At 36.1% G+C, this 25,416-nt stretch overlaps 2 protein-coding genes across 7 annotated transcripts; one reads left to right on the plus strand and one right to left on the minus strand.

Moving 5' to 3' along the window:
- Nucleotides 1–1,347: 1,347 nt before the first annotated feature.
- On the plus strand, nucleotides 1,348–14,019 carry LOC123505523 (centrosomal protein of 76 kDa-like). Of its 6 annotated transcripts, none has more exons than XM_045256913.1 (13): nucleotides 1,348–1,469; nucleotides 2,196–2,403; nucleotides 5,057–5,195; nucleotides 6,741–6,823; nucleotides 7,290–7,475; nucleotides 7,963–8,136; nucleotides 8,631–8,877; nucleotides 9,111–9,279; nucleotides 10,726–10,882; nucleotides 11,354–11,451; nucleotides 11,824–12,021; nucleotides 13,038–13,267; nucleotides 13,670–14,019. In XM_045256913.1, the coding sequence occupies exons 2-13, from the start codon at nucleotides 2,211–2,213 to the stop codon at nucleotides 13,806–13,808; spliced, it is 2,013 nt and encodes a 670-aa protein (XP_045112848.1). In that variant the 5' UTR covers nucleotides 1,348–1,469; nucleotides 2,196–2,210; the 3' UTR covers nucleotides 13,809–14,019. The 6 variants fall into 6 exon arrangements, with proteins under 6 accessions (XP_045112848.1, XP_045112852.1, XP_045112847.1 ...); XM_045256912.1 differs by having other exon boundaries at nucleotides 1,391–1,754; XM_045256916.1 differs by having other exon boundaries at nucleotides 1,394–1,754; nucleotides 2,257–2,403.
- A 122-nt stretch (nucleotides 14,020–14,141) lies between these two features.
- Nucleotides 14,142–25,408, minus strand: LOC123505525 (signal recognition particle 54 kDa protein-like). Its single transcript, XM_045256919.1, has 11 exons — nucleotides 25,253–25,408; nucleotides 21,583–21,874; nucleotides 21,078–21,152; nucleotides 20,416–20,570; nucleotides 19,677–19,827; nucleotides 19,353–19,536; nucleotides 19,031–19,128; nucleotides 17,626–17,754; nucleotides 17,187–17,295; nucleotides 16,100–16,270; nucleotides 14,142–15,858 (listed from the first exon to the last, which is right to left on the minus strand). Exons 2-11 carry the CDS (start codon nucleotides 21,835–21,837, stop codon nucleotides 15,677–15,679), a joined length of 1,509 nt encoding a protein of 502 aa, XP_045112854.1. The 5' UTR covers nucleotides 21,838–21,874; nucleotides 25,253–25,408; the 3' UTR covers nucleotides 14,142–15,676.
- Nucleotides 25,409–25,416: the final 8 nt, after the last annotated feature.

Raw genomic sequence — 25,416 nt, forward strand, 5'->3', positions numbered from 1 at the left:
ATGATGATGATGATAATAATAATAATAATAATAATAATAATAATAATAATAATAATAGTAATAATGATAATAATAATAGTAATAATAATAATAATAATAATAATAGTAATAGTAATAATAATAATGATACTACTACTACTACTACTACTACTACTGCTACTACTACTACTACTACTACTACTACTACTACTACTACTACTACTACTACTACTACTACTACTACTACCGCACCGCCACTACCCACCTGGTATAGCATCCACTACTACCACTACTACTACTGCTGCTGCTGCTACTACTACCACTGCCACTACCACCACTACTACTGCTACTGCTACTACTGCTACTACTACTGCACCACTACTGCACCACCACTACTACTGCTGCTGCTGCTGCTGCTGCTGCTGCTACTACTACTACTACTACTACTATAATAATAATAATAATAATAATAATAATGATAATTATAATAATAATAATGATAATGATAATAATAATAATAATTATAATAATAATAATAATAATAATAATAATAATAATAATAATAATAATAATAATAATAATAGTTATTATAATAATGATAATAAAGAGCAATATCAAGTATGTTAGGCTAGTACTTAGGAAGTAGTAACATATAAATGGATGCTTGGCTGTAGCGGTCGGGCCGTTGCCACGACTGACTCGGAACGACCACAACCGAATTATTATTAGCAAAGAGTGGGTTAGTAAGTAGTTGGGTTTTTCAACAGATAGAAGGAAGACATTTAGAGAGAGACTGGAGTATGATTGTTAGAAATGGAGAAGGTAGAGAATGGGATGTAAGGAAGTGGAAGAGTGAGATAGACAGAGTAGTGAAAGGTGTGGGACTGGATGACTGGAGAAATAGGATGGAGCAAAAGAGTACCTTGGTATGGTATAGAGAGAAAGAGGCCCCAATGTATGAAAAGTGGTATGACGGAAGCCTGGGTGGTGATCTTCTCTTCCGAGCTAGGGCACAGTGCATGGATGTGAATGCAAGGAATTATAGATGGTCAGAGTCCCGCAGCAAAGTGTGCCAGATGTGTGACTTGGGAGAGGATGAGACAGTGGAACATGTGGTGGTGGAGTGTGTGAAGTATGCCAGAGACAGGTATGAGATGATGCAAGTGGTGCTGAGGGAGCTGGGGCATGACAGAGTGGAGATGACAGGAAGGGAATGGATGGTGTTGCTGCTGGGACTGTGTGGGGAGACGAATGAAAGGATGATTGAGGCTGTGAAAGAGTTCCTGGAGAGAATGTGGCGTGCCAGATGCAGGAACTAGTGGTGTGAAAGATGGTGATTGCTCTCTTTGTTGTCTGGTGTTCTTTATGTTCCCTACAGGAGCTGCCGATACAAAGGCCTGACCCAGAAGAAATTCTGCGTCACCTGTACCATCAAGATCAAGAAGATCAAGATCAAGAAACAAACCCGCCGCGCGACGTATCAATCTTGGGTGTGTGGATGTTTGTTGTTGAGTGTTGCCTCTGTGGTATCGCCTGCATTGTTCATATCATTTGGCCTTTCCCATAAGATTATCACTTTAATGAGACAGAATACAGTAATATAGAGCCGTTGAATCACAGCTCACACCTACAAGGCAGGCAGTGAGCAGAATGGTGAGAGGCCAATTCACTGTGTAAATAGGCTCACCATCCCGAAGCCAGTTGCTCTCAAAAGTATGGATAAAGAACAAACAGGAAATGAAATAAAAAATGCAATTCGAAATGAAATTAAAAAGGTTAGTTTACTGTGTTTATCCACAACTATTCTCGTCTCACTGACGGATGGTACACTCTCTCTCTCTCTCTCTCTCTCTCTCTCTCTCTCTCTCTCTCTCTCGTAGATCTTGATTTGAATATGAGACTCTGTTAACAACATTACCCAAGAAAATCACAACAGATTTCATTATATTAATTTAGAGCACTGTGGGACAGTGTTTTGGTTGGCAGTACTGTGAGGTGACAGGCTTTGCAGGATTGGCCCACAGGGTTATGAATGCACCTCAGTAGGGTTAATAGTTGGATTGTATTTGTTAGGTTTGTTTTTTGTTTGTTTGTTGGATTTGCTTTAAGTAATTACTGCCAAAATTAAGTAACATGTTTGGGTGAAGACATTAGATTTCACATAATATGAAAATGTTATGAATTTCTTGGTTGACTTTATCTTTATTATTTTTCAGGAGTATCTGCAGTCTATGATTGATCAGTTAATAAGAGACATAATTCAAGGAGAGCTTTCAGAATCAAAGGATGTGGATGCAGATGCTGTTGTGGGGCATCTGTTGGACTCCACAGCAGTGCAGTCATTGATAGAGAGATTAGGTGTTACAAACCAGAAGTCTCAGCATCAAGTGCCTTCCGCAATAAATGTTCCTCAGAATATTAAAGGTAAGACTATTGCAGCTTAGAAACATTGTGAATGAATTTTAATGGCATTTTGAGAAGTACATATTCATGGTTAGTTGTTTTCCATGTACATACCACATAACCACAACCAAATCAGCATGAGAACACATCACCAGACTGCATCACCATTATCACAGCATCACCATAACTGGATCATCACAGCACCACAATGCTATTGAAACATCTTCATCACCATACCAATTTCAAGCCACACCAACACTATCCATCTTGCCTCCTAACTAACATACCACCATTGCTGCATCATCATCACCATCACCAGTACAGAGATTATATATATATATATATATATATATATATATATATATATATATATATATATATATATATATATATATATATATATATATATACTGGGATAAGGGATTTCATTTTTCAGTGGCTCAAAATCAGTGGGATGGAGATGAGTGTCAAGGCCACCCAGTTATTAAGTAGAGCGTGGTTTGTCAACTTTTCAAGCTTTTTGGACCTCTTACATCCATTTATCTATCCAGGGGACCCCTTGGTACTAGATTAGATAGGATATAGTCATATTATATTTGTATATAGCTCAGGTTTAGCTCAGTAGTGTCGACCGAGGAAAATTGGACCGCCTCATTCTTATTTACAATAAATTCATATATCATTTTTTTTTTTTTAAGTTTTGAGCATTTGACGATAGAAAGTAACTATTTTCACATTTCTTGTGCAGGTTTGATAAAAAAAAAAATTGATACAGGAAAGAAATTACAATTTTATGACTGAAAGCACTGAATTATAGCCAAAAAAAAGTGCAGCAAAGTGTGTTTACCAATTCAGCGGTTTCGGCGAACTATGTTGTGGCGGTCAGATGCGGCTAACTATCCTCTTCCAAATTGATGATTATAGAGTGTTTTACCTCTACTTTAACATGATTTCATCAGCAATACTTTATTTAGCTTAGTTTTCTCATAATTAACGCTCACTTTTTGGTTCAATTTACCCCGATAAGGAAAATGCGGCCGGGGGAAATTGAACCAGTAGTTTTAGTGCGCAGTTGTTTATATTTTGAGAATATGCATTAATATTTTGCCCTGTGCCATCTTTGGCTTATAAAGGGGATTGCTTAGACTCATTATATACCCAATAATGATTATTAGGATAATTAGGGTAATTTAGGGGAATTTTTTATTGAAGACTATAAGCCTATAAAGGACTTCAAAAAGCTAGGACTTGTCCGCTCACACTCTGTCTACAGGCTAGTGAGCAAGAGCGAGCTCAATAATCTATAGAAAAATTAATGTGGAAACCAGTGAGCAGTATTTTTATACAAAAAATCAGCTCCCTGTTGCTCGCTAGCCTGCAGAGTGGGGAAGAAAAATTAACGTGACCAGTCTTTTGACACCCTGAGCCTATACCTTGTTTTTACTCAGCTGATCCTCTTTCGTCTGCTAGGAGTGCCCATTAGTAATATAAATGCATATAATCTGCTTATTATATGCTTATGTATCACTTCATAGGGACCTTATAAAAGTACCTTTCACATTCAGAATAAATAACACCAAAACATTGGCTAAAGTAGCCAAGTAAATGAGTAGGCTATGTAGTCTATGAGTAACAGTTTTTTGTTCTACACTGTTTCTTGCCATTGATTTTGTTATTTTGAATGTGAAAAGCTCAATGTTTATGAAATAAAACTTTTTATTTTTTTGAGGAATTATATATATTTTTATATAGATTTTTTTTTTTTTTTTTTTTTCCCTCCATTTATAAAGGGTGGTTCAAATTACCCCATGGGTGGTTCAGTTTACCCCGGTGGGGGGGTTCACATTACCCCATTTTTTTATAACTGTGAACCACACTTATTACTTCAAAGCTGAAGAATCTGCTATGAATTTATTTATTTATTTATTTTATTTATTTATTTTTTTTTATTTTTTTTTTTTTTTGTGATTTAAAGGCAATAACTTGCTTATGTTTTAATAAAATTTTTGTAAGTTTATCTTAATAAATGTGGGAACAGTATCAAAGTTTGTCAAAACCTGGTCCAAATTACCCAGGTCGACACTACACTGTTTGTCTGGTAGTACTTCTTGTTTTAATGTGGATGGTCTAATAATATATTTGTCCATTTTCCTAAGAAATAGACAAACATCACTGGAAAAAAAAAAGAAAGGAAGCCCGTAAATGTGAATGCCTACTATATGTATTGCCCAGTTTCAGTATCATATTATTATATTATTATGTTGCAAACAAATATAACTTTATAATTTTTAAGCATTTAGTCATATAGACATTATAATACACTACAAATAATTACAACATTCTGAGATACAACTAGTCAGGGAAAAACTTGAAAAAAAGTTGGACATATTGATCAAGACATTGTGTAGTCATGAATTATATAAATTAGCTGTCATATGTCCAATTCCCTGTCCCGCTGATCCCTTGATAGAATTCTGCAGCTCCTTAGGGGTTCGTTGAGCCCCGGTTGAAAAACACTGAAGTAGAGCCACAATTCTACTATGTGTGTAGTGTGCACTCACTTTCCATGAAACAAACTTCATGAAATTTGTAATTTGATATTATTCTTTTTAATATAACAATGTATTTCTTGCATAAAAGATAATTTTTTTCACAGCTACTACCTACTTTGCAGATGAAATGCTTGGTGGAAGACAATATTTATATTTGAAAATATGTGGTGGAAGAGCCTTCATGGACCACTTGGGAGTTAGTAATTCTGGTGGCCCTCACCAGCCCTTCTTTGTCATCCATGTGGCACTCCAGACTCAAAGGTACAAGTTAGAATGAAATATCTTCATAATTGTTATCATTATTATCATCACTGTCACTGTCATATCAAAATTTCCTTGAACATGCATGCATGCTTTAGAAAAGTACAAGACAGTGTGAGCTTCAAAAGTGCAGTATAGGGAAGATTTGGACAAGAGAGATACATACATACTCTCCCTATCCTCTGTCAAGGCTGCTGTGTTCTATGGCCAATGAAAATTTGTCAAAAAATGTGTTCCTGGTTGCTATTTAACCATGGTATGAAACACATCACTGAGAATAGATGTAGATGTGGAGCTGTAGCCTTTGTAATGGTAGCCCCTGACATCTTGTTATTTTGTGTTTGTTACTGTTGTTACGGTATTTTCTTGTTTTGTCTTGTTTTCCACATTTTATGTAATGCTTCATTATTTTCTTCTAAATTGCTAATGTTTTCTTCAAAGTAGGAGTTTTCTGATGTTGATGTTATTGTCTTGTTCACTGTAAGTGCAAAAAAATTATCCATAATTATGTTATTGACAAAGATTTTTTAGTGTTAGAAATTATGATGTGAAAGAAAGGTGCACATGCCTAAAGATTTTCTTAAATCAATTTTTATTTTTCAAAAAAATACAAAAAGAATATGGTATTCAATGCTCATAAAAAAAGACTGATATTATTTTATGATAAATCAATTACACTCATTCCTCAGAACAAATCTTGCTAATATTATTACTGCCACCCATAATGTGGTATCGATGAAATTGTCAGGATAGGAAAACCCTTCTCGTTGACTTGAATGTGTTGTGTTTTATTAGGTCAAAACCTGTAGATGACAAGAGAAAGCCATGACAACATAATGTTGCACTACATACTAATTTACATACTAATTACACGTAGTGGACAATGGTCCGATTGGACATCATTATTTGGTAGAGTGCGGTGGTGGGGAGGGGAGAAAGGCCTCTCAACAAGTCATACCTAACCCCCCCTCCAACACTTCCAAACAATGACTGCTGTCGTGCTTACCACTACTTAACCCTAAGATCCTTTACATGCTAAATACTTATACACAGTACAGTAAGAATACAGCACAAATTAATTCCACATATTCACTCAATGACAATAATCACAATACAGAGCATCTTCACCACACTTACGTGTTGAGGGTCCTGTGAGTGCTAATACGGAGTGCATTTGTGTGTGTGACTGCTTGAAGTTAGTCCAGGTCATGATGTTACTCTGTCCTGGGGCTGCCACGGACGGTAGTAGACAGGATAACCTGCTGACCCATCGTGTAGGGGAGGTACACCTCAAGATTCAGCAATCTCCACTGTAAACATCCAGGCATCTCTTCCTTTGCCCTACCATCATCAAACCTGTCTCTATCCTTATTCATTAGTTCATTATACTCTAGTGGCATCTTAACCTTAACTGACATACAATTTACTTATGCTATTTTTCATGTTTCCTTATTGTCGCGCAGACCCTTTTATATGCGGCAATAATAAATATTATAATTATTTATATCATACAAACAACAGTGTAATTAGTGAAATATTTTCCAGATATAAAACTCGTCGAATCAGTTGTGAATGTGACCCTCAGATCTCTGAGGGATTTCTATTTGATTTGCAACAACTGAAACCAGGTACTGTATTGATCTTTGATTATTTTCATAAGGTCTTTCACAAAATAATCTATGAGAGTAAGTAAAAAAGTTTCAAGAAGTGTTTATTTTTTTTTATTGAATTTCATGTAGCATACTAGCTGAATGATTTTTAGACATATCCTCTATCCAGCTTGATGCATTTTTTAAATTGATGTTTCTTTTTCTTAAGCACTGAAAAACTTTGGGACATTTCCTGAGCACCATTTCAAAATTTCATGTTTTGGATCATCTTGAGACTCAAACCTGACTCCTTTTATAAAATTCTTCTAGTTTTGGAATGAGAAAAAATATGAATTGGTGAGATCAAGAATGGTTTGGAAGAGTTTCCCAGTGAAATTAAATGTTGGTGCAAGGATGAAACTGATTATGAAGAGTTTTTATCAGTTTTATGACACTGTAAGTGCATTGCAACATATATAGTAAACTTAAACCTTTGATGCCACAGGTTATGCTGCCAAAACTTTGGATGCAGCAGAGCTGCTTTCCCTCACTGAACCCATAACTTTGATTGTGGTGAAAGAAGGACAAGTAGCCAATCCAACTTTAGTCTCTGTTTACACTCTAGAATGGCATTCACTTTTAACACAACCATCATCAAGTTGCAAATTTGTGTGCCAACTGATGGGTATTGGTAAGTATCACATTTCATGTATGCTTCATTAAGAAAAAAAATTGGAAAGAATTTTGTATCATTTGCAAATGGTTGCTATTCCTTTTTGGGCATAATGCATAATTACTTATTTTTTTATATATATACAATAGAACCTCAGCTATAGAACAACAGAACAACCAACTTTTAACAAGTTGGTTGTCAAACAAAACTCTAAACTTATAAAATCATACTGAACCATAATTCTGTTCTTGAACAAAGTTACTTGATTTCAAATAGTACTAAAAAGAAAAGCAAATGCTGCCATTTATTATTAATCTATAGTTTTATGAATATGTCTTTGTCTTTATGTATTTGGAGTAGAGACACAATGGGTAAAGGTAGGTTCACATGTGCCAATTTGCAACTAAAATTGCAAGTTGCTAGAATATCGATTGAGCCCTTCTAATCAGAAAACATCACACATAGCAACTTGAAAGTATTGACTAGTTGGTGCCTTGGTGGGAAGTGAATGTAAACAAACAACTACCCACCAAGATGTCTTCCTCCAGTGATGATGCTGAAGCGGTGGTTGCTCTTATTTTGGCTTACTGGAAGAATCAACAGAAAAGAAAATGCCTGTGGATACGTCCCTGGTTAAGTAGAACTTCTCTTACAGTACATGTTTTCTTTCTCATATACAGTACGTGATTTAATATTTGTTGTTTTGAAGCTATTTTTAGCAGTATGGCAGCATCTCACAGGTGTGTAGTCAGTTAGCATCTCCCTGCCTTGGGGGTCAGATGTGTAGTTGCTTGGGGAAATCTAGAGAGAATCAGTTTAACTACATTCCATGTTTCTCTCTACTACCTGTGTCCTAGAGAGAGTTGACAGGCACTCAGCCATAGCATTATGTCCTATGCACTCCTGGAAACATAAGAACTGCCAGTATAGGGGCCGTGTGTCATAACATGAACAAGAACCAGTTTTGTGTCGTTTTTGTGGACGAAGTCCAACTCTAAGCTTGAACAATACCTATTCCTAAGTGTTTTCAACAACATCCAAATCATTGATAACTTCATTTAAGTTCCCTCTTACTACAGTTCCAAAACCTCTTTTGACCAGTGTCCATATCTGAATTAGTTATGTAGTATTTTGTAATTACTCAACTAGTTTTGTTATGATATTTTTTTTCAGGAGCAGAACATCAAGTACCAGTTGGATTATTGGACATTGAAGCAACATTATTACCCCCTGTTGAAAAAGTCATTCCACATAAGGTCTTTGTAGAACACCTTCATAGCACAGAAACACGCATAGGGGAAAAGCGGCGACTTTTTGTTAGTTATGCCCGTGAGTGGTGGAGAGAGTATACAGAGGCCTCAGAAAAACATAGAAAAAGGATGGTCAGAATATTTGCCATGGATGAATGTGGAAAAAATAGGTAAAATATTTGAAATGCTGTATGAAAAAATGTACAGTCACTGTAAATTAAGTTGAATCCCTTGGGCACAAAGTTCATGCAAAATAGTAGTTGCACAATACTGTGGAAGTTTTACTCAAGTTTTGTTAGTCTGATATGTAGATAAAATAAATAAGTATCAAACTTAAGATGCAAAAAGAACATGCTTCTAAGTTTTCTTCCTAAATCATAATACACATATTCATATTTGATAGATTTGTTTGTGAGTTTGTGAGAATACTTGAGGTGGGTCAGGCTCTGAAATCACCTGAAGAGGCTGCACGCTGGGTCTCTGTCCTGCCCACCATCCTGGAACATCAGTTGCCTGCAGGTCCTACTAAACCATGGTATACACTTGGGACTGCTGTTATAGCTGGCTCATTGGTGAGTTTGATATTCTTAAGTAACATTTGATTTGCAATCATTTCCAGGCTAAGGTAAGGATAAAGTCAAGGACATATGCTATAGATGAACATATAGCTTCCACTCTTATCTATGTCCCATTGGCCTATGAATCTATGCTGTATGACAGTGATTCTCAAACTGTATTCTGCAGAACCCCAGGGTTCTGTGAAGACTTTTCAAGGGTTCTATGGCAAAAATCTGTATATGTTTGACAAATTCTTACTTTGATTTATTGATATGAACAGGATTGGATAAAATTGAATATGAAAAGGATGAAATTACTTGCATTTTAGGAGAGAGAGAGAGAGAGAGAGAGAGACTGCATAAAGTCTACGTCAATTTACCACCTGTAATTATGTGTGGGTGGTTTTGCCTATATTGGGTGAAGGGGTTGTAGGGTTTTCTGCCGAATACCAGATGTACGAAAGGGTTCCATAAGTTTGAAAAGTTTGAGAACCACTGCTGTGTGATATCCTATAGCCTGGAATGAAGGGACACTGTGACAGTCAGGTTTCCACAACTCATCTCATCAGGTTTCTCTAGATATCTATTTGTCAATCAACCTAAAGCAAAAATGAACAGCGAGGTGGGCTGCACACCATGTGATTCAAACTGGGGTTGTAGTTAGGAACACTAGAGATGAAAATTAAAAATTAGATTGTTTTCCCTGTTTCTCTTCCACTTGGAGCCAGGGGAAAAAACTTGATGATTAAGCAGATTTATTTACTATCTGTCATGGAGATGTCCAAAGCAAATGTAGATAAAACAAATTATTTAAGATTAAATAATCTATTATCATCTTCTATAATTTTGTTTGGACATAGATTCAGGTAGTGCATCCCATGAGTACTACCTGCAATAAAAAATAGAAAAAAATGCTTCAAGTATTTTTGCCAGATTATTGGAATGTGTTCTTTACTTAAAGAAGAACACTTTGTATTTAGTTGTAAAACATGAGTTCCTTTTGAGTGCAGCATAGGCAATAACCTTTTTTTTTTTTTTTTTTTTTTTTTCTGACATCCATTTTTTTTTTATTGGTGATCTCTTAAATCTCATTTGATTGCCTTTAAGCTCAGAGAAAAAAATTATCAGAAATTTTTTCACAGTAAGAGTGGAAGTGCTTGTGCTTATCCTTTAACTTTCCTCTTAGCAAGAAGATCTAATGATAGTAAATGGTGACCAGAAACTATAGTCTGATTCAAGAATTAGTAATAAGATAATGTGTTTGGATAGTTTCACATTCCTGTTAGATACTAAGCATACGTCCTTTGTGCAAATTGGTTGGAGACCATTACTGTATATGTTTTTGGGTTGTGATATTATTGTATGTTTTTTTTCATATACAATAATTGTCATAGTTGCTGGTGTTGTTTTAATGATGCTTTCAATTCATAATCAAGTTCTTTAATCTCAATACATTTTCAGAACATAGAAAGCAAATGTAGTCTGCTGTGCAGTCTTCTCCTTGGCTTTGGCCTAGATGCCTGGATATGCGTAGGCACCAATCAGTCCGGACAGCCTCAAGTATGGATCATGACCAGGGGACCCTATACAGCTGTAACTTTTTGGGAGTCTATAACAGGTAGCTGAATGTTGACTGCTTACTTTTGAATTATCACTTATTGTAATAATTTTTATTTCCAAAATGTTAGTACTGAGATGAAGTTTTACATCTAAACACTCTGATTTTGATAGCAATACATATACTAGATTGGCAGGACATGTAAGTCAAGAGTACTAATGGAATAATGTTATTAAACTTAACATCAAAAATTTTCATATAGCAACATCACATTTAGTACTAGAGAAGCTTAGATGAGTCAGCCATATTAGATATACAAATCACAAAGCAAAAAATAAATAAATAAGTAAAAATAAAGTTAAGTAATTGAAAAATAAAAATTAAAAAATCAATAGCCCAACCCTGTGAAAAAAAAAAAATGATCACGCTTTGCTAGAATATATTTTATTGTAATGTATGATGTTTTTCTTTTCATACTTAAATGATAGAAATCTGCTGAATGACACGTATATATTTTCTCCATACCTTCAGGTTCACGGTACTTGCATAGAGTTGGTCAACGTGCTGCTCATGGCTATGCTACTGTTGGAAGCGTCTTCAATAACAAAGCATTTTATGCAAATTGCCAGGTATGTAGTAATAAGAAGTGTGTGTGTGTGTGTTTTTTTTATTTACAACTTTCTAACTTTTTTATCACTGGTTTTGGATTGCATATAAAATTTTCAAAATGATTAAGTTACAGTAAATTTACAGTACGTAAACAATAAATGTTCACACAATTCATGATACAGTATCTGAGGATTCAGTAACTTTTCATTGAAGATGAAAAATTTATCCAGTCTTTCTTGGAAATGAAGACTAAATGGTGATATTACTATCAGACTTCACAAAGGATTGCTTCTTTGGGGAGAAATAGGCACAATGTCAAACTATGTTAAATCTTGAATCATGTTAGAATTATCATTCATCATTTATAAAAAAAAATTTTTGTTTCATCTAAGGTATCAGAGAAGATTGAATACTGCAGTTTTGTTCTTGAAGATGCCACTATCTGGAAAAAAATGTCCTACACAGCCACATCAAGCATCGTGGAGAAAGAAGCCTACCATTTGAAGTTAGTGTCTCCTGTAGACAATGGAAATGAGAGGAAAATTAACATGGAAAAGCAGTTGAAAATATTGATAATGGAACACAGGAATGTGAGTGCTCTTTGATTAGGTATATGTAAACTTGATGCACTCTGTCCACTAGTATAGAAAAGTACAGTATTTTCTTGAATTTTGTTATTTTCTCCCACAGGCATAGCACTACTCAGTATATTGAAAACACTTTAGAAACATTTATTTATTTTGGCCACTTGTTCAAGCACTAAATAAATTGTAAACAAAACATGGATACGATAAATATCATGTACATAGAGTGGAACCCCACCATTTGTCCACCTCGCTAATTGTGCAACTTACTTTCTAACTTTCACATAAAATTCAACTTGTCATTCATTCACTTGCCATGTGATTCGGACAGCATCGCCTCAATACTGGCTGTGCCATCTGGTTACTTCGGGTCAGCCTCATGCTACCTTCTACATATGCTAAGGATCATCCAAGCAAGTTTTGTGAAATTTTGTGCTCTTTTCTCTCTCTCTCTCTCTCTCTCTCTCTCTCTCTCTCTCTCTCTCTCTCTCTCTCTCTCTCTCTCTCTCTCTCTCTCTCTCTCTCCAAATAGTGCAGCAATGGATCCAAGAAAGATCAATGATTCAACTGAACTTAAAAGGAAAACAGTGAGAATAACAATTGAATTGAAAAGAATTCATTGCAAAGTTTGAAAGCAGAACTTGTGTTTTGAACCTGGCAACTCTAGTATGATATGGCAAAATCAACTATATCATTGATACTAGTATTATGTGATACCAGTTTTCCATAGTTTTATGTTTTTAGGCTTGAAATATTATAGAAGTGTATATAAGAAAGCATCTGTGGGTCTAGAATGGATTAATCCAATTAATATTGTATCTTATGGGAAAAATGATTTACCATTCACACGGGTCATAATTCAACCAGCCTCCTGGAACAGATTATGTACAAATAGGGAGGTTCCACTGAATTTATTCTTGACATGAAGTTAATTATGAAATAAGTATGTTATTTATGTATGAAATATAAACAAAGTGGTAAATAACCAGTCATTATTAATACAAAAACATTGTTGTTTACAGGAACATGGCCTGAGTACTCATTTTGATGATCATCTGAGCTATGTGTTGACACCTGCTCTGTGGTCTTATGAGAGAGAGGCCATAGATAGTGGTGGACTTGCTGAAATCAGAAGTGCAGAGTTTTTTTCTGCTGCACTCATGAACACCGTGCCAGAAGGATATACATTCAAAGGATTTCCCTTGCATTTTATGCATTCTTCATCAAAACGAGCTTTCAGTGCTATATCAAAGTAAGTGATTTTGATCATTTAAATTCAAATGGAAATAAATACTGTCTTTGCTAATATACTAATTGCATAGCATGGAGTTGAAAAATATTTAGGCAACAGTGCTTTTGCATATCAAGAAAAAAAAAGTAAAATATTTCCATGTCAAAATATGGATGCACATACTACCTAGTGTAGTGGTCAGCATGCTCAGTTATAATGAAGAACTGACTTTAAGCCTCAGGAATGGCAAGGCAGATAGGTGAGACTCTTAATATGTTCATCAAGCAGTCAACAGATGCAGTGTGTAGCATAAGAATGATCTTGGTCCTTTCCAGTGTTTTCCCTCAATCAAGTTATTCATATTGTCAGTATAGGGAAACAAAGTTTAGTTGCCACGAATTAAAGGTACTTTTTTCTGAACAGTTCCAGTATTGGCCGTGAAATAATTGAGTGTCGAGGAGATAATGTCACCTTGGCTGTACGTGCTATCACCACCTGTTATCCTGAAAATGTGTTTGTCACATGGGTTATGGTAGCATGTACCTTTAGGCAGTTAGGATGACATGTACAAGCATCAAGCATGTCATCCATATCTAGAAGTGTTGCATGATAATTTAGTTGTTCTGATGACCACAAAGGAGCATATTTTCATTCATATTTCTGGCATACTCTCAAACAATCCACGCAAGTTTCTCTCTCTCTCTCTCTCTCTCTCTCTCTCTCTCTCTCTCTCTCTCTCTCTCTCTCTCTCTCTCTCTCTCTCTCTCTCTCTCTCCCCCCATTCATAGTGTAATCATGCATCTGGTATGCTGACTTTAAAATGTGCAATTTTATCATAAAGATATGTATCAAAATATTTTAGGGTTTAGTATTTGGAATAAGGAAACCATTTGAATATAATATCTATACATTTTTTTAAAAATTTCCGTTGTACATAAATAACAAAAATTGTGTAGTAGATCTTTCTATTTATACTATACCATCAGCATTCAGTATTAGAGAGGAATGTTAAATATCTTCATGCATAAAATCACATTCATAATCATGCTCACAAACATTTCCTCAAAGAAATTGTAATCTGTTATTTAATCTAGTTCATTCTGACATTTATCCTTTGAGACTTCCCAAAGAGAATGGACACAAAGGAAGATTTTTCCTTTCACATTTGTCCATACACTTCACTAGTGTATACTCCCATCTCCTAAATTTGTAAATTGTAACTTACATTGCATGATGAACAGCATAGAACTGCGACTTCACGTGCATCATATTATAAGGTGAAAGCAGTTTTAAACATTGCAGCCTATATCTTGCTACCCTAGGTCTTCAAATTATGTTTTGCGATTCATACTGAGTGAGTTCATGCTTCGTACCTTATTACAAACAAGTGCTTGTGTCTTGCTGTTCAGTAGAAAAAAAATTTATGTTAGGCTACCTAAAAATAGTGTAGTACTGCTAAAAGTAGATGATCATACATTATAAGTGAATCTCCTACTTCTTATTACCATATTGCACTTAGTGCTTCATCCTGACACCCTCTTTCCCACAACAACAACTCCCTGTCCATCAGCTCACTCATCACCTAAACTGCCATCTCAGAACTCACTGAGAAACTCACCCACTGCCATCTAGTCAAATGACAAATTGCATGTCACAATACCACCATGCCAGAATATATATATATATATATATATATATATATATATATATATATATATATATATATATATATATATATATAATTAGTTAACATTTGCTTTTCCTATACTTTTCGATGCACTCTCCTATTTTGAAACTCAAGATTATTTTTGAGAATTTCTTTAATACCAAACATGATCTCCATGGGTATGATTATTGGAACCCTTTGAACAGTTTATGGGGGGAACTGTAAATCCATCTCTCTCTCTCTCTCTCTCTCTCTCTCTCTCTCTCTCTCTCTCTCTCTCTCTCTCTCTCTCTGGGTAAGATTGGGACTAGTATAAACCACACACTCTATTGTCTTACTCAAGTAGGACTGTAACACCTCATTGTTGCTGAAAAATCCTTGCAACCTGAGTGGGTTTACAACATTCACCTGGCAAGTGGCAAGTTTGGATGGTCTCCACCAGTGTGTCTGTGCGCATAGACCATACATTGTCTTGATTACCTCTCCTCCATAGGTGATGTTGGCCTAGTATAAATAGATAGATAATCACAAGTTTGTATTGCCTGTATTCTCTTTAACCTGGGAAAACACTCAGAGTTCATGATCAAGTATTTTATTTTTGTAATATTTGTAATTCATCAATATCTAAACCCTTCAACATCATAAACATTTAAAATAAATTTATTCACTTATAAAAAAGTTATGAAAACTAACCATGATATAAGGATCTGCAGTTCACCTACCATATAATTATCACAAAGCAATACAAGGAAAGGAAACAATGTTCACTTGAAGGGACTTTTGCCCATTCCCATTGGACCTCCTCCCTGTTGAAGTTGCTTCATCATAGACTCTAAACCCTTAAAACCCCCCATTTGTTGAAGCACCCGGGGATCCATCATCCTGGCCATCTGTTGGTTAAGCTGGTTCATTTGTGTTTGGTTCACATTTTTGGACATATCACCTCCTATGGAAGGAAAAGGAGATGGAGAATAAATAATACATCTATTGTCTTATTCAAAACTACATATTATATGAAAGCTTTAGGTTTTCAAAAACCTGTGTTTCAAAATATGCTTGTCAGTAATATATTTGATTTTAGTCTCTGTATTATGTCCTTCTTCAAAGGCATAAACGAAGATACTGTTGGAAATACAAGTACGGAGATCCTTAATCTATCATTAGTTCTATCACTATAAACAACTCACCTTTGAAAAGACCCTTCATTCCTCCCATCTTCTTGACCATCTGTGCAAACTTGGCATACTGATTAAGGAGATCCTTCACTTCAAACTCCATCACTCCAGCTCCTCGTGCTACTCGACTGATGCGATTCCCTTGCTTCTGGAAGAGCTTGTTGCCATCCAGACTGTCCAGTTCTGGTAAGAAATTTAGCATATGAAAATCATCTTGTGTCAGTTTCCTATCTGCTTATTTTGTTATTTATTAAAAAAATATTACATTTTCAATATCACATGAATACACATGAGTCATGAGTACAATTCACAATAATAGAAGTAAAGAGTAAGTAAGAGTAAATTCATTGTAAGAAAACCAAATCAGTCCTATTTCCTATTTCAATTCATAATTGATATATCTTCCAGAAAATTTCTCTCCAATGTTCCGACAAGATTCTACACACAGATAAGCAGCCAACATTCTCACAAGACAATAGGATAACCCACATACAACAGGCATGGCAGTCAATGTAATTTTCCACAGTAAAGCACTGCTGAAGTACAGTAAATAGTTCCCTCCTTAGGAAATAGAATGAGGTGACACTCTTCAGCATTAGCTGATGAATGTGCCATACACTAGACAATGTCAGAATCTCAGTGATGCTTATTCTGTGATAAGTGACTTATAGTTTTCATATGATAAACAACTATAACTTTTTTTATATTAATTATGTCATTATTTAGCTACCTAACACACAAGGATAAATAGAAGAAAGTGATAACTGTACAAAGCAGGCAACAATCTTCCATTTATTATGAATAACAGTTAAGATGAAAGACAGTGCAGCAATGAGTGAAGAGGTTCAAAGGCCACTGAATCCATCAATTTCCAGTCTAGCAAGCCTTCAAAGACAACCTTGAAGAATGCCACTGATTACCAGGTCAGTTAGCAAGGATCCAAGACTAAGAGCAAAGGATTCAAAAGAAACTTAGTTAATGTCTCATTAGGCTACTAAATACCTACATATGTATGAATACTGTAGTTCACTATAAAAAGTACAAACCAGTGGTTGGTAAACTAAAATTGTTATCTTGATCAAGTGACATTTCACAATACCTTCATCTGTCATGCTGTCCATGATGGTCATGAGCCGCTTGAGCCGTGCCATACTCTCTTGCTCACCTCCCTTGGTCAGGAAGTCTGTGCTAAATCCAGGCAACATACCCTAGAAATAATGGATTGACAGCAATTGTGTAAAGGTACAAATGAAAAGCCCTAAAGAGACCATAATGTATGATTCATCTATATGCTGAAAATGGTGACTGAAGGTGGCAAAGAATGTTTTGGCGTTCTTATTTTGTATGTGAGGCTCTGGCCAAGAGTAACAAACAAGGCTAAAGAAAGCTGATAAAAAAAGCACAAAAGAATGGCCAACTTAAGGTGCCAGTCCTTAAAAGTCTAAAGGAATTTTCAAAGAAAAGTCCCTTATATATCTGAAAAATGCAAATTTATCAGTTGCATTTAAATTTCCAACTGAAAAGAACCAGTGTCTCACCATAATCTGTGACATGGGACCCATCTTCCTCACATTCTGGAACTGTTCATACATATCCCGCAGTGTAAAGTGGCCATGCTGAAGTTTCTTTATGAGAGCTTCATTGTCTTCAAGTTTCAGGTCATTCACCTGCAAAATATTAAGAATGTTTTAAATAAATGTGTAATAACTTGGGAACTTTATACATGATATATACAACTTCTTGATGTGTAATGTAAAGCCAGCTCCCTATGAAGCAGCTTTCTTACCTACATATATTTCTAACTAAAGCAACATGTCATTTTTTTTTTTTTTTTTTTTTTTCTCCATGGCAGCTGTCATTGGCTAGAGCTGGTTCTGATGTTTACCTTCTTTTCCCCTCCACATCTCCCTTCCTCTGTTTAGATGGTCAGACCATCTTCATGGCATTTGGGTCACTGTGTGTGTGTGTGTGTGTGTGTGTGTTTACTTAGTTGTAGTTTTACAGGGCCTGGGCTTTATGCTCGTGTGGCCCCGTCTCCATATATACACTTATCCAATTTTTCTTTAAAACTATGCACACTCGTTGCTGACACCACTTCCTCACTGAAACTGTTCCAAGTCTCAACACATCTTTGTGAGAAACTATATTTTTTAACATCTCAGACATCTTCCCTTCCTCAGTTTCTTACTATGCAGTCTTGTGCTTCTAATGTCATATTCTTCTCTCAGGATTAGTTTCTCATTATCCACTTGATCCATTCTATTAATCAATTTATAAATTTGTATCAGATCCCCTCTCTCTCTTCTCTGTTCCAGGGTTGGTAGATCCATAACTTTTAGTCTCTCCTCATATGTCATTCCTTTAAATTCTGGAACCATTTTTGTAGCCATTTTTTGTAGTCTCTCCAATTTCCTTATGTGTTTCTTTTTATGGGGGGTCCACACAATTGCATATTCCAATCTGGATCTTATTATACTACTTATCAATTCCCTCATCATTTCTTTGTCCATGTAGTGAAATGCTAATCCAATATTCCTTAGCATGTGTGTGTGTGTGTGTGTGTGTGTGTGTGTGTGTGTGTGTGTGTGTGTGTGTGTGTGTGTGTGTGTGTGTGTGTTACAATGTTTGACTTTTTTTTTTTTTTTTTTTTAAGAAACGAGTTGTGATGAAGAGTGGTGTTGTAAACCAAGGTGTGGCTTAATTTACATGTCGTGACCTTTGGCCAATGATATTTAGCAAATGAAATCCCTTGACTTGCCATGTCACCTTAGCTAAAAGAATAGGAAGGCTATTTCATCAAGTAAGGAGCTGGCTATACATATTATATGAATGCTGAAAATAATTCTAGTATAAGATGAATTTCTTCTAGGCTAGGATTTGGATCCCATAAAAGTGGATATATATTAAAGCTTATTTCAAGGAATCCAGTCAGTCATTGTGTACCTTCTCAATGAGACCCTCAATGTCTCCCATGCCAAGCAGCTTAGAGATGAAAGGTTTGGTCTTGAATTCCTCAAAATTGTCAATATGTTCACCAGTACCTGAAATCAATCAATATTTTATAAATACTGTGTTGCCTTTGCTTCTTTTCAACATTCTTGTGTGTTTCTGCCACTGGATGGCTAAAGATTAGATAGTAGTATTACAGTGCTTGTCCTTACAACTGCGACACATGAATCCTTGGTAGGATGTTTGCACATCAAATACTTCAATGGAAAGCAGTGTCAATATATCATTCACTGCAGTAATACTAAAACTGACATACCAATGAAAATTATAGGAGACTGTGTGGCAGCTACAGCAGACAATGCTCCACCACCCTTGGCATGGCCATCAAGTTTGGTGATGATGACAGAGCCAACATCAACTTTCTCCTTAAAGGCTCTTGCTTGAGATTCACAAGCCTGCCCAATGCTGGCATCCATCACAAAAATGATGTTGTCAGGTTTCTGTTATGGATATAGAGTCAATACACACACATACATATATTCTATATAATCAGTAATGAACATTAATATATGTTTTCTTTTCATGAAAAAATTCATAAGTACCTCACTCTGGCAGTGAAAAAGAAAAAAAAGGTACTTACACAAACATTGGAGATCTGTAACATTTCTTCAAACAGGGAGTCCTCCTGCTTGTGTCGACCAGATGTATCTATAATTATGATTTCAAAGCCTTCTTTCTTGAATTGTTCAACACCATCCAGAGCTATTACAACTGGATCAACCTCTGTATAACTGGATATGAATAGTTCATGTAATTAGTAAAATTCATTAATAATTTTATAAAACAATGTGTCTAATCACAATTTCATTTGAAGGTATCTTCTTCACCATCCAACATTATCATAACATGAATGGAGGACATGGTCAGAAAATGCAAATTATTAAAATATATTAATTCTCAGTAAAGCTGCACCTCACTTAGGAGGATAAGGAGTATCAGGTATCCACAAGCAAGTAACTAAACATCCAATAAAGTAGTTAATGAGAATGATGGGTGTGACTGCAGCAAAGTCTCATTTGTGGTAAATCTGGTGGAAGTTATACTGAAAGTTTTCTCTCTTATCTAGTAACAGACTATCACAAGCAGAAAGAAGAAAAATCATTGAAACAAATCATATGCACATATATAAGCAAACTTCATATCAACCAATCACCATTCACAAAAATTTCTGATAATGACAAGAAAATAACATAAATCAGAGCAATCTATCTAAATTTTGCAACTTTCAAAATAATTTAAAGTCATTTTTCTTAAAACAGTTTTCTGTGGGAAAAAAAAAAAATTCAGGATTCCTATCATGATATAGAATTATGTATTACCTGCCATAGAAGGGTATGCGGGCCTTGGTACAGTTCTGCTTCACCTGATCAAAGGCACCTGCACGGAAGGTATCAGCACACACAAGACAAGTCTTCCATCCCTTCTTCATATAGTAATAGGCCAGTTTTGTACAAGTTGTTGTTTTACCAGAACCCTGAATACACAAAACAAGTTGTCAGAAAATAGAAATAGTCTAATGAGAATAAAAAAGAAAGTTCATATGCATATTTTTCCTAAGTGAAAAGGAATCTAGCTAAGAGTGCCAGAAACAAAAGGAAATCCCTGCTTAATCGCTGCTGCTAAAAAGGTGTGATAGGATGAGGTAATATCGGAAAGACCAATTAGTTCTTTGAAATATCTCATGATATTTCTCTTATCCTCTTTGGAGCAGTTAAGACCACATGAAGAGGAAAAGGCAAATAGAAAGAATTTTTGGAACTAACTAGTTATAAAGAAGAACCATTAATAAAGCAGATAGAATATAAGTGAGAGTGAACAGAAGTGGGGGAGGTTTGAAGCTGGCAATCCAGGAAGTCAATCCATATGAACAAATTTCATAATTGTGTGACACTCACTCTCTCTCTCTCTCTCTCTCTCTCTCTCTCTCTCTCTCTCTCTCTCTCTCTCTCTCTCTCTCTCTCCTAATAAAAATAGAACTCACCTGAAGACCAACAAACATAATAACATTAGGCCGTCCCTTCACAGGAATATGAGGCTTCACCCCTGGGTCCACAAGCTGCAATGAATAGTTAATGCAATATATTAACATCACAACACTTTTCTCTTCCTTAATAATGGCATGATCCATTACATAATTTTCCCCCCTGAATAATAGAGGTATCTCAACTTAAAAATGTATGAGCATGTTTGCAGTGATACTTCTTGAGAGCTCTTGACACTGAACAATAAATACTTTAACATATCAAGGATAGAATGTGACAAATTTGTAATCACACAAATTGTCCTTAGAAATACTAGAGACTACATCATGATGGTTTAACTAACAATACTTTTGGCTTTACTGGAACACAGCCCTATAGTACAAAGTGGTCAATTTCACTTCATTAAACAGAAAATAACACAAACATGATAGGCTCAGGAGCCTATCATGTTCTGCGAAAACTAACTGTGCATACTATTCAATAACGAAAATTATCTTATTTTACCTTAACAAGTTCCTTAAAGACTGTGGTCTGGATCATTCGCCGTTTGTTTAGGCCACCAGCCATCTCGTCAAAATCAATGGCTGACCGTACATTTTCCCTGAGTTGTTTCACCAGCCGAATGTTGACATCAGACTCAAGCAGTGCAGCACAGATCTCTTTGAGGAGGTCATTGAGAACATCCTCATTGATGATTGTGGCATTGTTGAGCGACTTGAGAGCCGAAGTGATCTTACGGCCCAAATCTGCTAACACCATCCTGCCTTACAGCTTATGTTTCTTCACAGCAATAGATCTGTAAAAATTAGTTCAATAAACTTAAAATTAATTTTATAAGGAAATTCATTCTATTTCACAGAATTAAAGGAAATTTTGTTAGCCATATGGAGTTTGGTTGGAAACTGGAAATTTACTGGGCACTACCCCCTGTGCAGCCTGGATGGCTTTGGGCTTCCTGACCTGCAACAATCTCATATCTATTGTAAAGTAAACTACAGGAATTACTACTCTCATTTTCTCATCTCCTTCCTTGGTAGTCAAATTCCTGATGCAGTTGACTGGTTGTTATTTTGTCATATTTTGCTAGTCGATATTCATTATCAGTCATTTGACAGTTCCAAATTTATGATTGGGTAAACTGGCACATATGTATTCTACAGTAGATTTACTAAAACCCTTTACCAGGCACTCATAGAAATACTTAGAGATTCAGTTTTTTGACCCTAGACCATAAAAGTACATCATATTCTAAGATGTTTTTACTTTTGACATTTTTCCAAATTTTTCATTTTGGAGTTGCAAATTGCAATTCTGCCAATCTAGGGTAAAAAAAATCTACAATTTTGCAAAATGCAAATGAAAGTTCAAATATTGTATTATATGGAATATTTATATTAATGCGCTGGGACAAAAAGTGCGAAGATGCTCCTTCTATGGCTGCCACGCTGTAAGTGATATTTGGATTGTTCTCAACCAATACTGAGACGGCTGAGGTGGTAACGTAAATGATCATATATGATCACTTGCCCGGTAGAGGCATGGGCATCGGGACAAAAAGTGCGAAGATGGCCACCGCGCTGTAAGTGATATTTGGATCGCTCTCAACCAATACTGAGGCGACTGATGGGTTACATCATGGGTTAGTGTGTTGCCTGATCCTTCCTGATTGGCTGAGACGAAGTGACGTCATTGCAGCCACACACCAGGTTGCGTGGGGGCACCATTTTGGATGCCCATTTAAGGGGACCGTCCGGTGGCCATGGTATCAAAAAATCTGAAAAATATCGAAAATCCCCAAAACACCACCAAAGCATCCCCAAACATATGGCAACATAGTGATGGAGTATTTTGGGGAAATACGCTAAAATACTGGGGCATTTAAACTTTAAAGGGCCCCTACCATGCCCACTGCAGCATGGGGCATCCCCCCCTCCCCACTCTCTGTACCATAAATAATGATAATAAGCACGGAAAAAGCCACGGAAAGTGGTTTCTTTGGTAAGGAAAGGTGGGCACTGGCAACTCAGTACTATGGCGTACACAAGAACACACCCTCTCCCCTTCCATGTCAGTGTTCATGTGACTGTGATGGGAGTAGGATCTATTGAGTATCTCGCCCGTTATTTCACACCTTGCAAGCCACAATCCAGCCTATTTTACCTGCCTTTATTCCCTTACAATGTCTTAACAAACGGTGCAAGTGGAAATTACAAGTTGTAATGACCATGCATGGATGGGAGACACCCTCGCCTTCAAGCGACTAATAACCACAATCATTGTAGGGGCGGCCAGGTGCCACATGAGTCTTACAGAATATTCTAAATATGCCTAAAAAGCATATGTGATGCACATGGTGGTGCATGAGCACAAAATATCCAACTCAAATAAATGTACAGGGTCATAGAGGACCAAAATGACATCTCTGGGGTTTTTTGCCTTTTTCTCAGTTTCCACTTTTTATCATTCAAATCGTATCTTCTCCCACATTTCTCAACGGATTTTCAATTTTGAGATATCATTTTAAAGCTAAATGAAGCTGCTACATTTCTTTTTCATAGAATTTGGATTTTTTTTTTTAAGTGCCACAATATAATTTTATATAAAAAAGTTGAAAAAATTAAAAAATTCATAATGGCCATCAAAATAAAAAAAAAGTCACAATTCTATGAGGTGAAAAGTTTTGGTATATGACATACTTCATATCTGTACTGGCAAATTTGAAATGTGTCCTCTGGTGACAAAGATTATAGGAATTTTTTTTTTTTTTTAAATTGATTTTTTTTATTTTTCATGCAATTATTTATGGATCGTTTCGCTTGTAACTACTAAACTAACATCGTGTAATAAACATCTATCAGCGAAAAAAATTAGTCACGTACCTCTTTATTTTTGATTTTTCAAAAACCTCACCCCTTAAGTGATCATATGATCACTTGCCAGGTAAAGGGTTTAATTAACAAGGAAAGAGGGAGGAAAAGGGGACAGTGAAATAATTCTGGTCACTCCTAATGTTAAGTGCTGTTAAGCCTTTTTATGTACAGAAGGCTTAACTTTGGCTGGGTGGTAGGCCACTGTAGATTCTGTAGGCCCACATAAAGTTATTAAGTTTATTGCTTTTATTTGTTGTTCACCCGAGCGGTTTCACTGGTAGGTTTTTTGGTGTTCTTAAGCAACCAAGGTTTAGAAGAAAACCTCAGAATATAAAAGTTTGTATATTATGTACAAATTTACAAGTGCTGTCCACACACATTATACAAGTACATACGGAAGCGTGTAACACGCTGCGTGTTTTAAACCCAGGAAAGTTCACAGAGGTCACTAAATTCCCACAGCAGTCTAGACGCACACACACTTTACACACCCAACACTTCCCAGTCGTCACTATACTCTGTCTTTTCCACCGGTGCCCACCACGCCCAGCCTCCAAGATGCTGACATAGGGCGTCGGTCATGTGACAAGGGAAAAACCTCAACTGGGTGTATTGTGTCATTCATTACATTTATTTCTCGCTGGTAGTGATACCTAGATAAAGTGCATCCTACCTATGGAGATTATATTGATTTGTTTTTATTTATCTGAGTCAATCATGAATGCAATAACCACTCATTTAGTTTTATAAAATAAAGAAGCACCTGCAACCCGTTTTTTTAAGGAAAAGGTGAGGTCAGCATTCACATTACGAAAGATTGCATCAGATTTCTATAATGGTTGATATACTTATGTACAACGGGTTTTACCTATCCTATGGCGGGTACAGTGCTATAGTAAGCAGATCTATGCAGTTTATGACACAAAGTGCTACACTATTTTATCATTACCAAAATAGAAATGTCCATTTTCTTTCTTTATTGGTCTGCTACAATACCAGACGAGCCCCCAATATCAGGATACTCCAGCTCAACCGCCAACTCACTCAGCACATGGAGGGTTGACAGTAAGGCTGAACTGCCTGGCCACAGCGGAGGCCCACCTCAGCTGCATCCATGATAGGATGAAATTATACAAAAGTAACAAAAGTAATAGATCAACAGGCTGCAGATGCGAGTACTATATAGTTGATGAAAACTGGACCCTCACACACTTTACACTCACGTCAAATCACAAATCAAGACCTCCAACACACACACAGCCCACCACGATACACTACAAGCAACATGTTCTAGCCAGGAATACCTCGGAAAATGGGAGAAGTTGTTCTAGATTCTGCGTCAGCTGTCACCGTCTGGCTACTGCTGCTGCTGCTGCCATGTGTTGTTTACGTCCGTCTGCCCTTCTGCTATTTACAAGTTACTTTCAAGTTTTAGATTCATTCATTTAGTTTTGTTTACGTTTCTAAA

Source organism: Portunus trituberculatus, chromosome 18 (genome assembly GCF_017591435.1).
Source record: "Portunus trituberculatus isolate SZX2019 chromosome 18, ASM1759143v1, whole genome shotgun sequence".
Lineage (NCBI taxonomy): Eukaryota > Metazoa > Arthropoda > Malacostraca > Decapoda > Portunidae > Portunus > Portunus trituberculatus.

Excerpts from the sequence above, each read along its gene's own strand:
- LOC123505525 (XM_045256919.1), bottom strand. The coding sequence starts at position 21,837 with ATGGTGTTAGCAGATTTGGGCCGTAAGATCACTTCGGCTCTCAAGTCG. Across the intron at positions 19,129-19,352 it reads GTCTCCTATAATTTTCATTG|GTACTGGTGAACATATTGAC; the intron begins GTATGTCAGTTT and ends GATTGATTTCAG. Across the intron at positions 15,859-16,099 it reads AATGAAGGGTCTTTTCAAAG|GAGGTGATATGTCCAAAAAT; the intron begins GTGAGTTGTTTA and ends TTCCTTCCATAG.
- LOC123505523 (XM_045256912.1), top strand. The coding sequence starts at position 1,695 with ATGGATAAAGAACAAACAGGAAATGAAATAAAAAATGCAATTCGAAAT. Across the intron at positions 8,878-9,110 it reads GATGAATGTGGAAAAAATAG|ATTTGTTTGTGAGTTTGTGA; the intron begins GTAAAATATTTG and ends CATATTTGATAG. Across the intron at positions 9,280-10,725 it reads CTGTTATAGCTGGCTCATTG|AACATAGAAAGCAAATGTAG; the intron begins GTGAGTTTGATA and ends ATACATTTTCAG.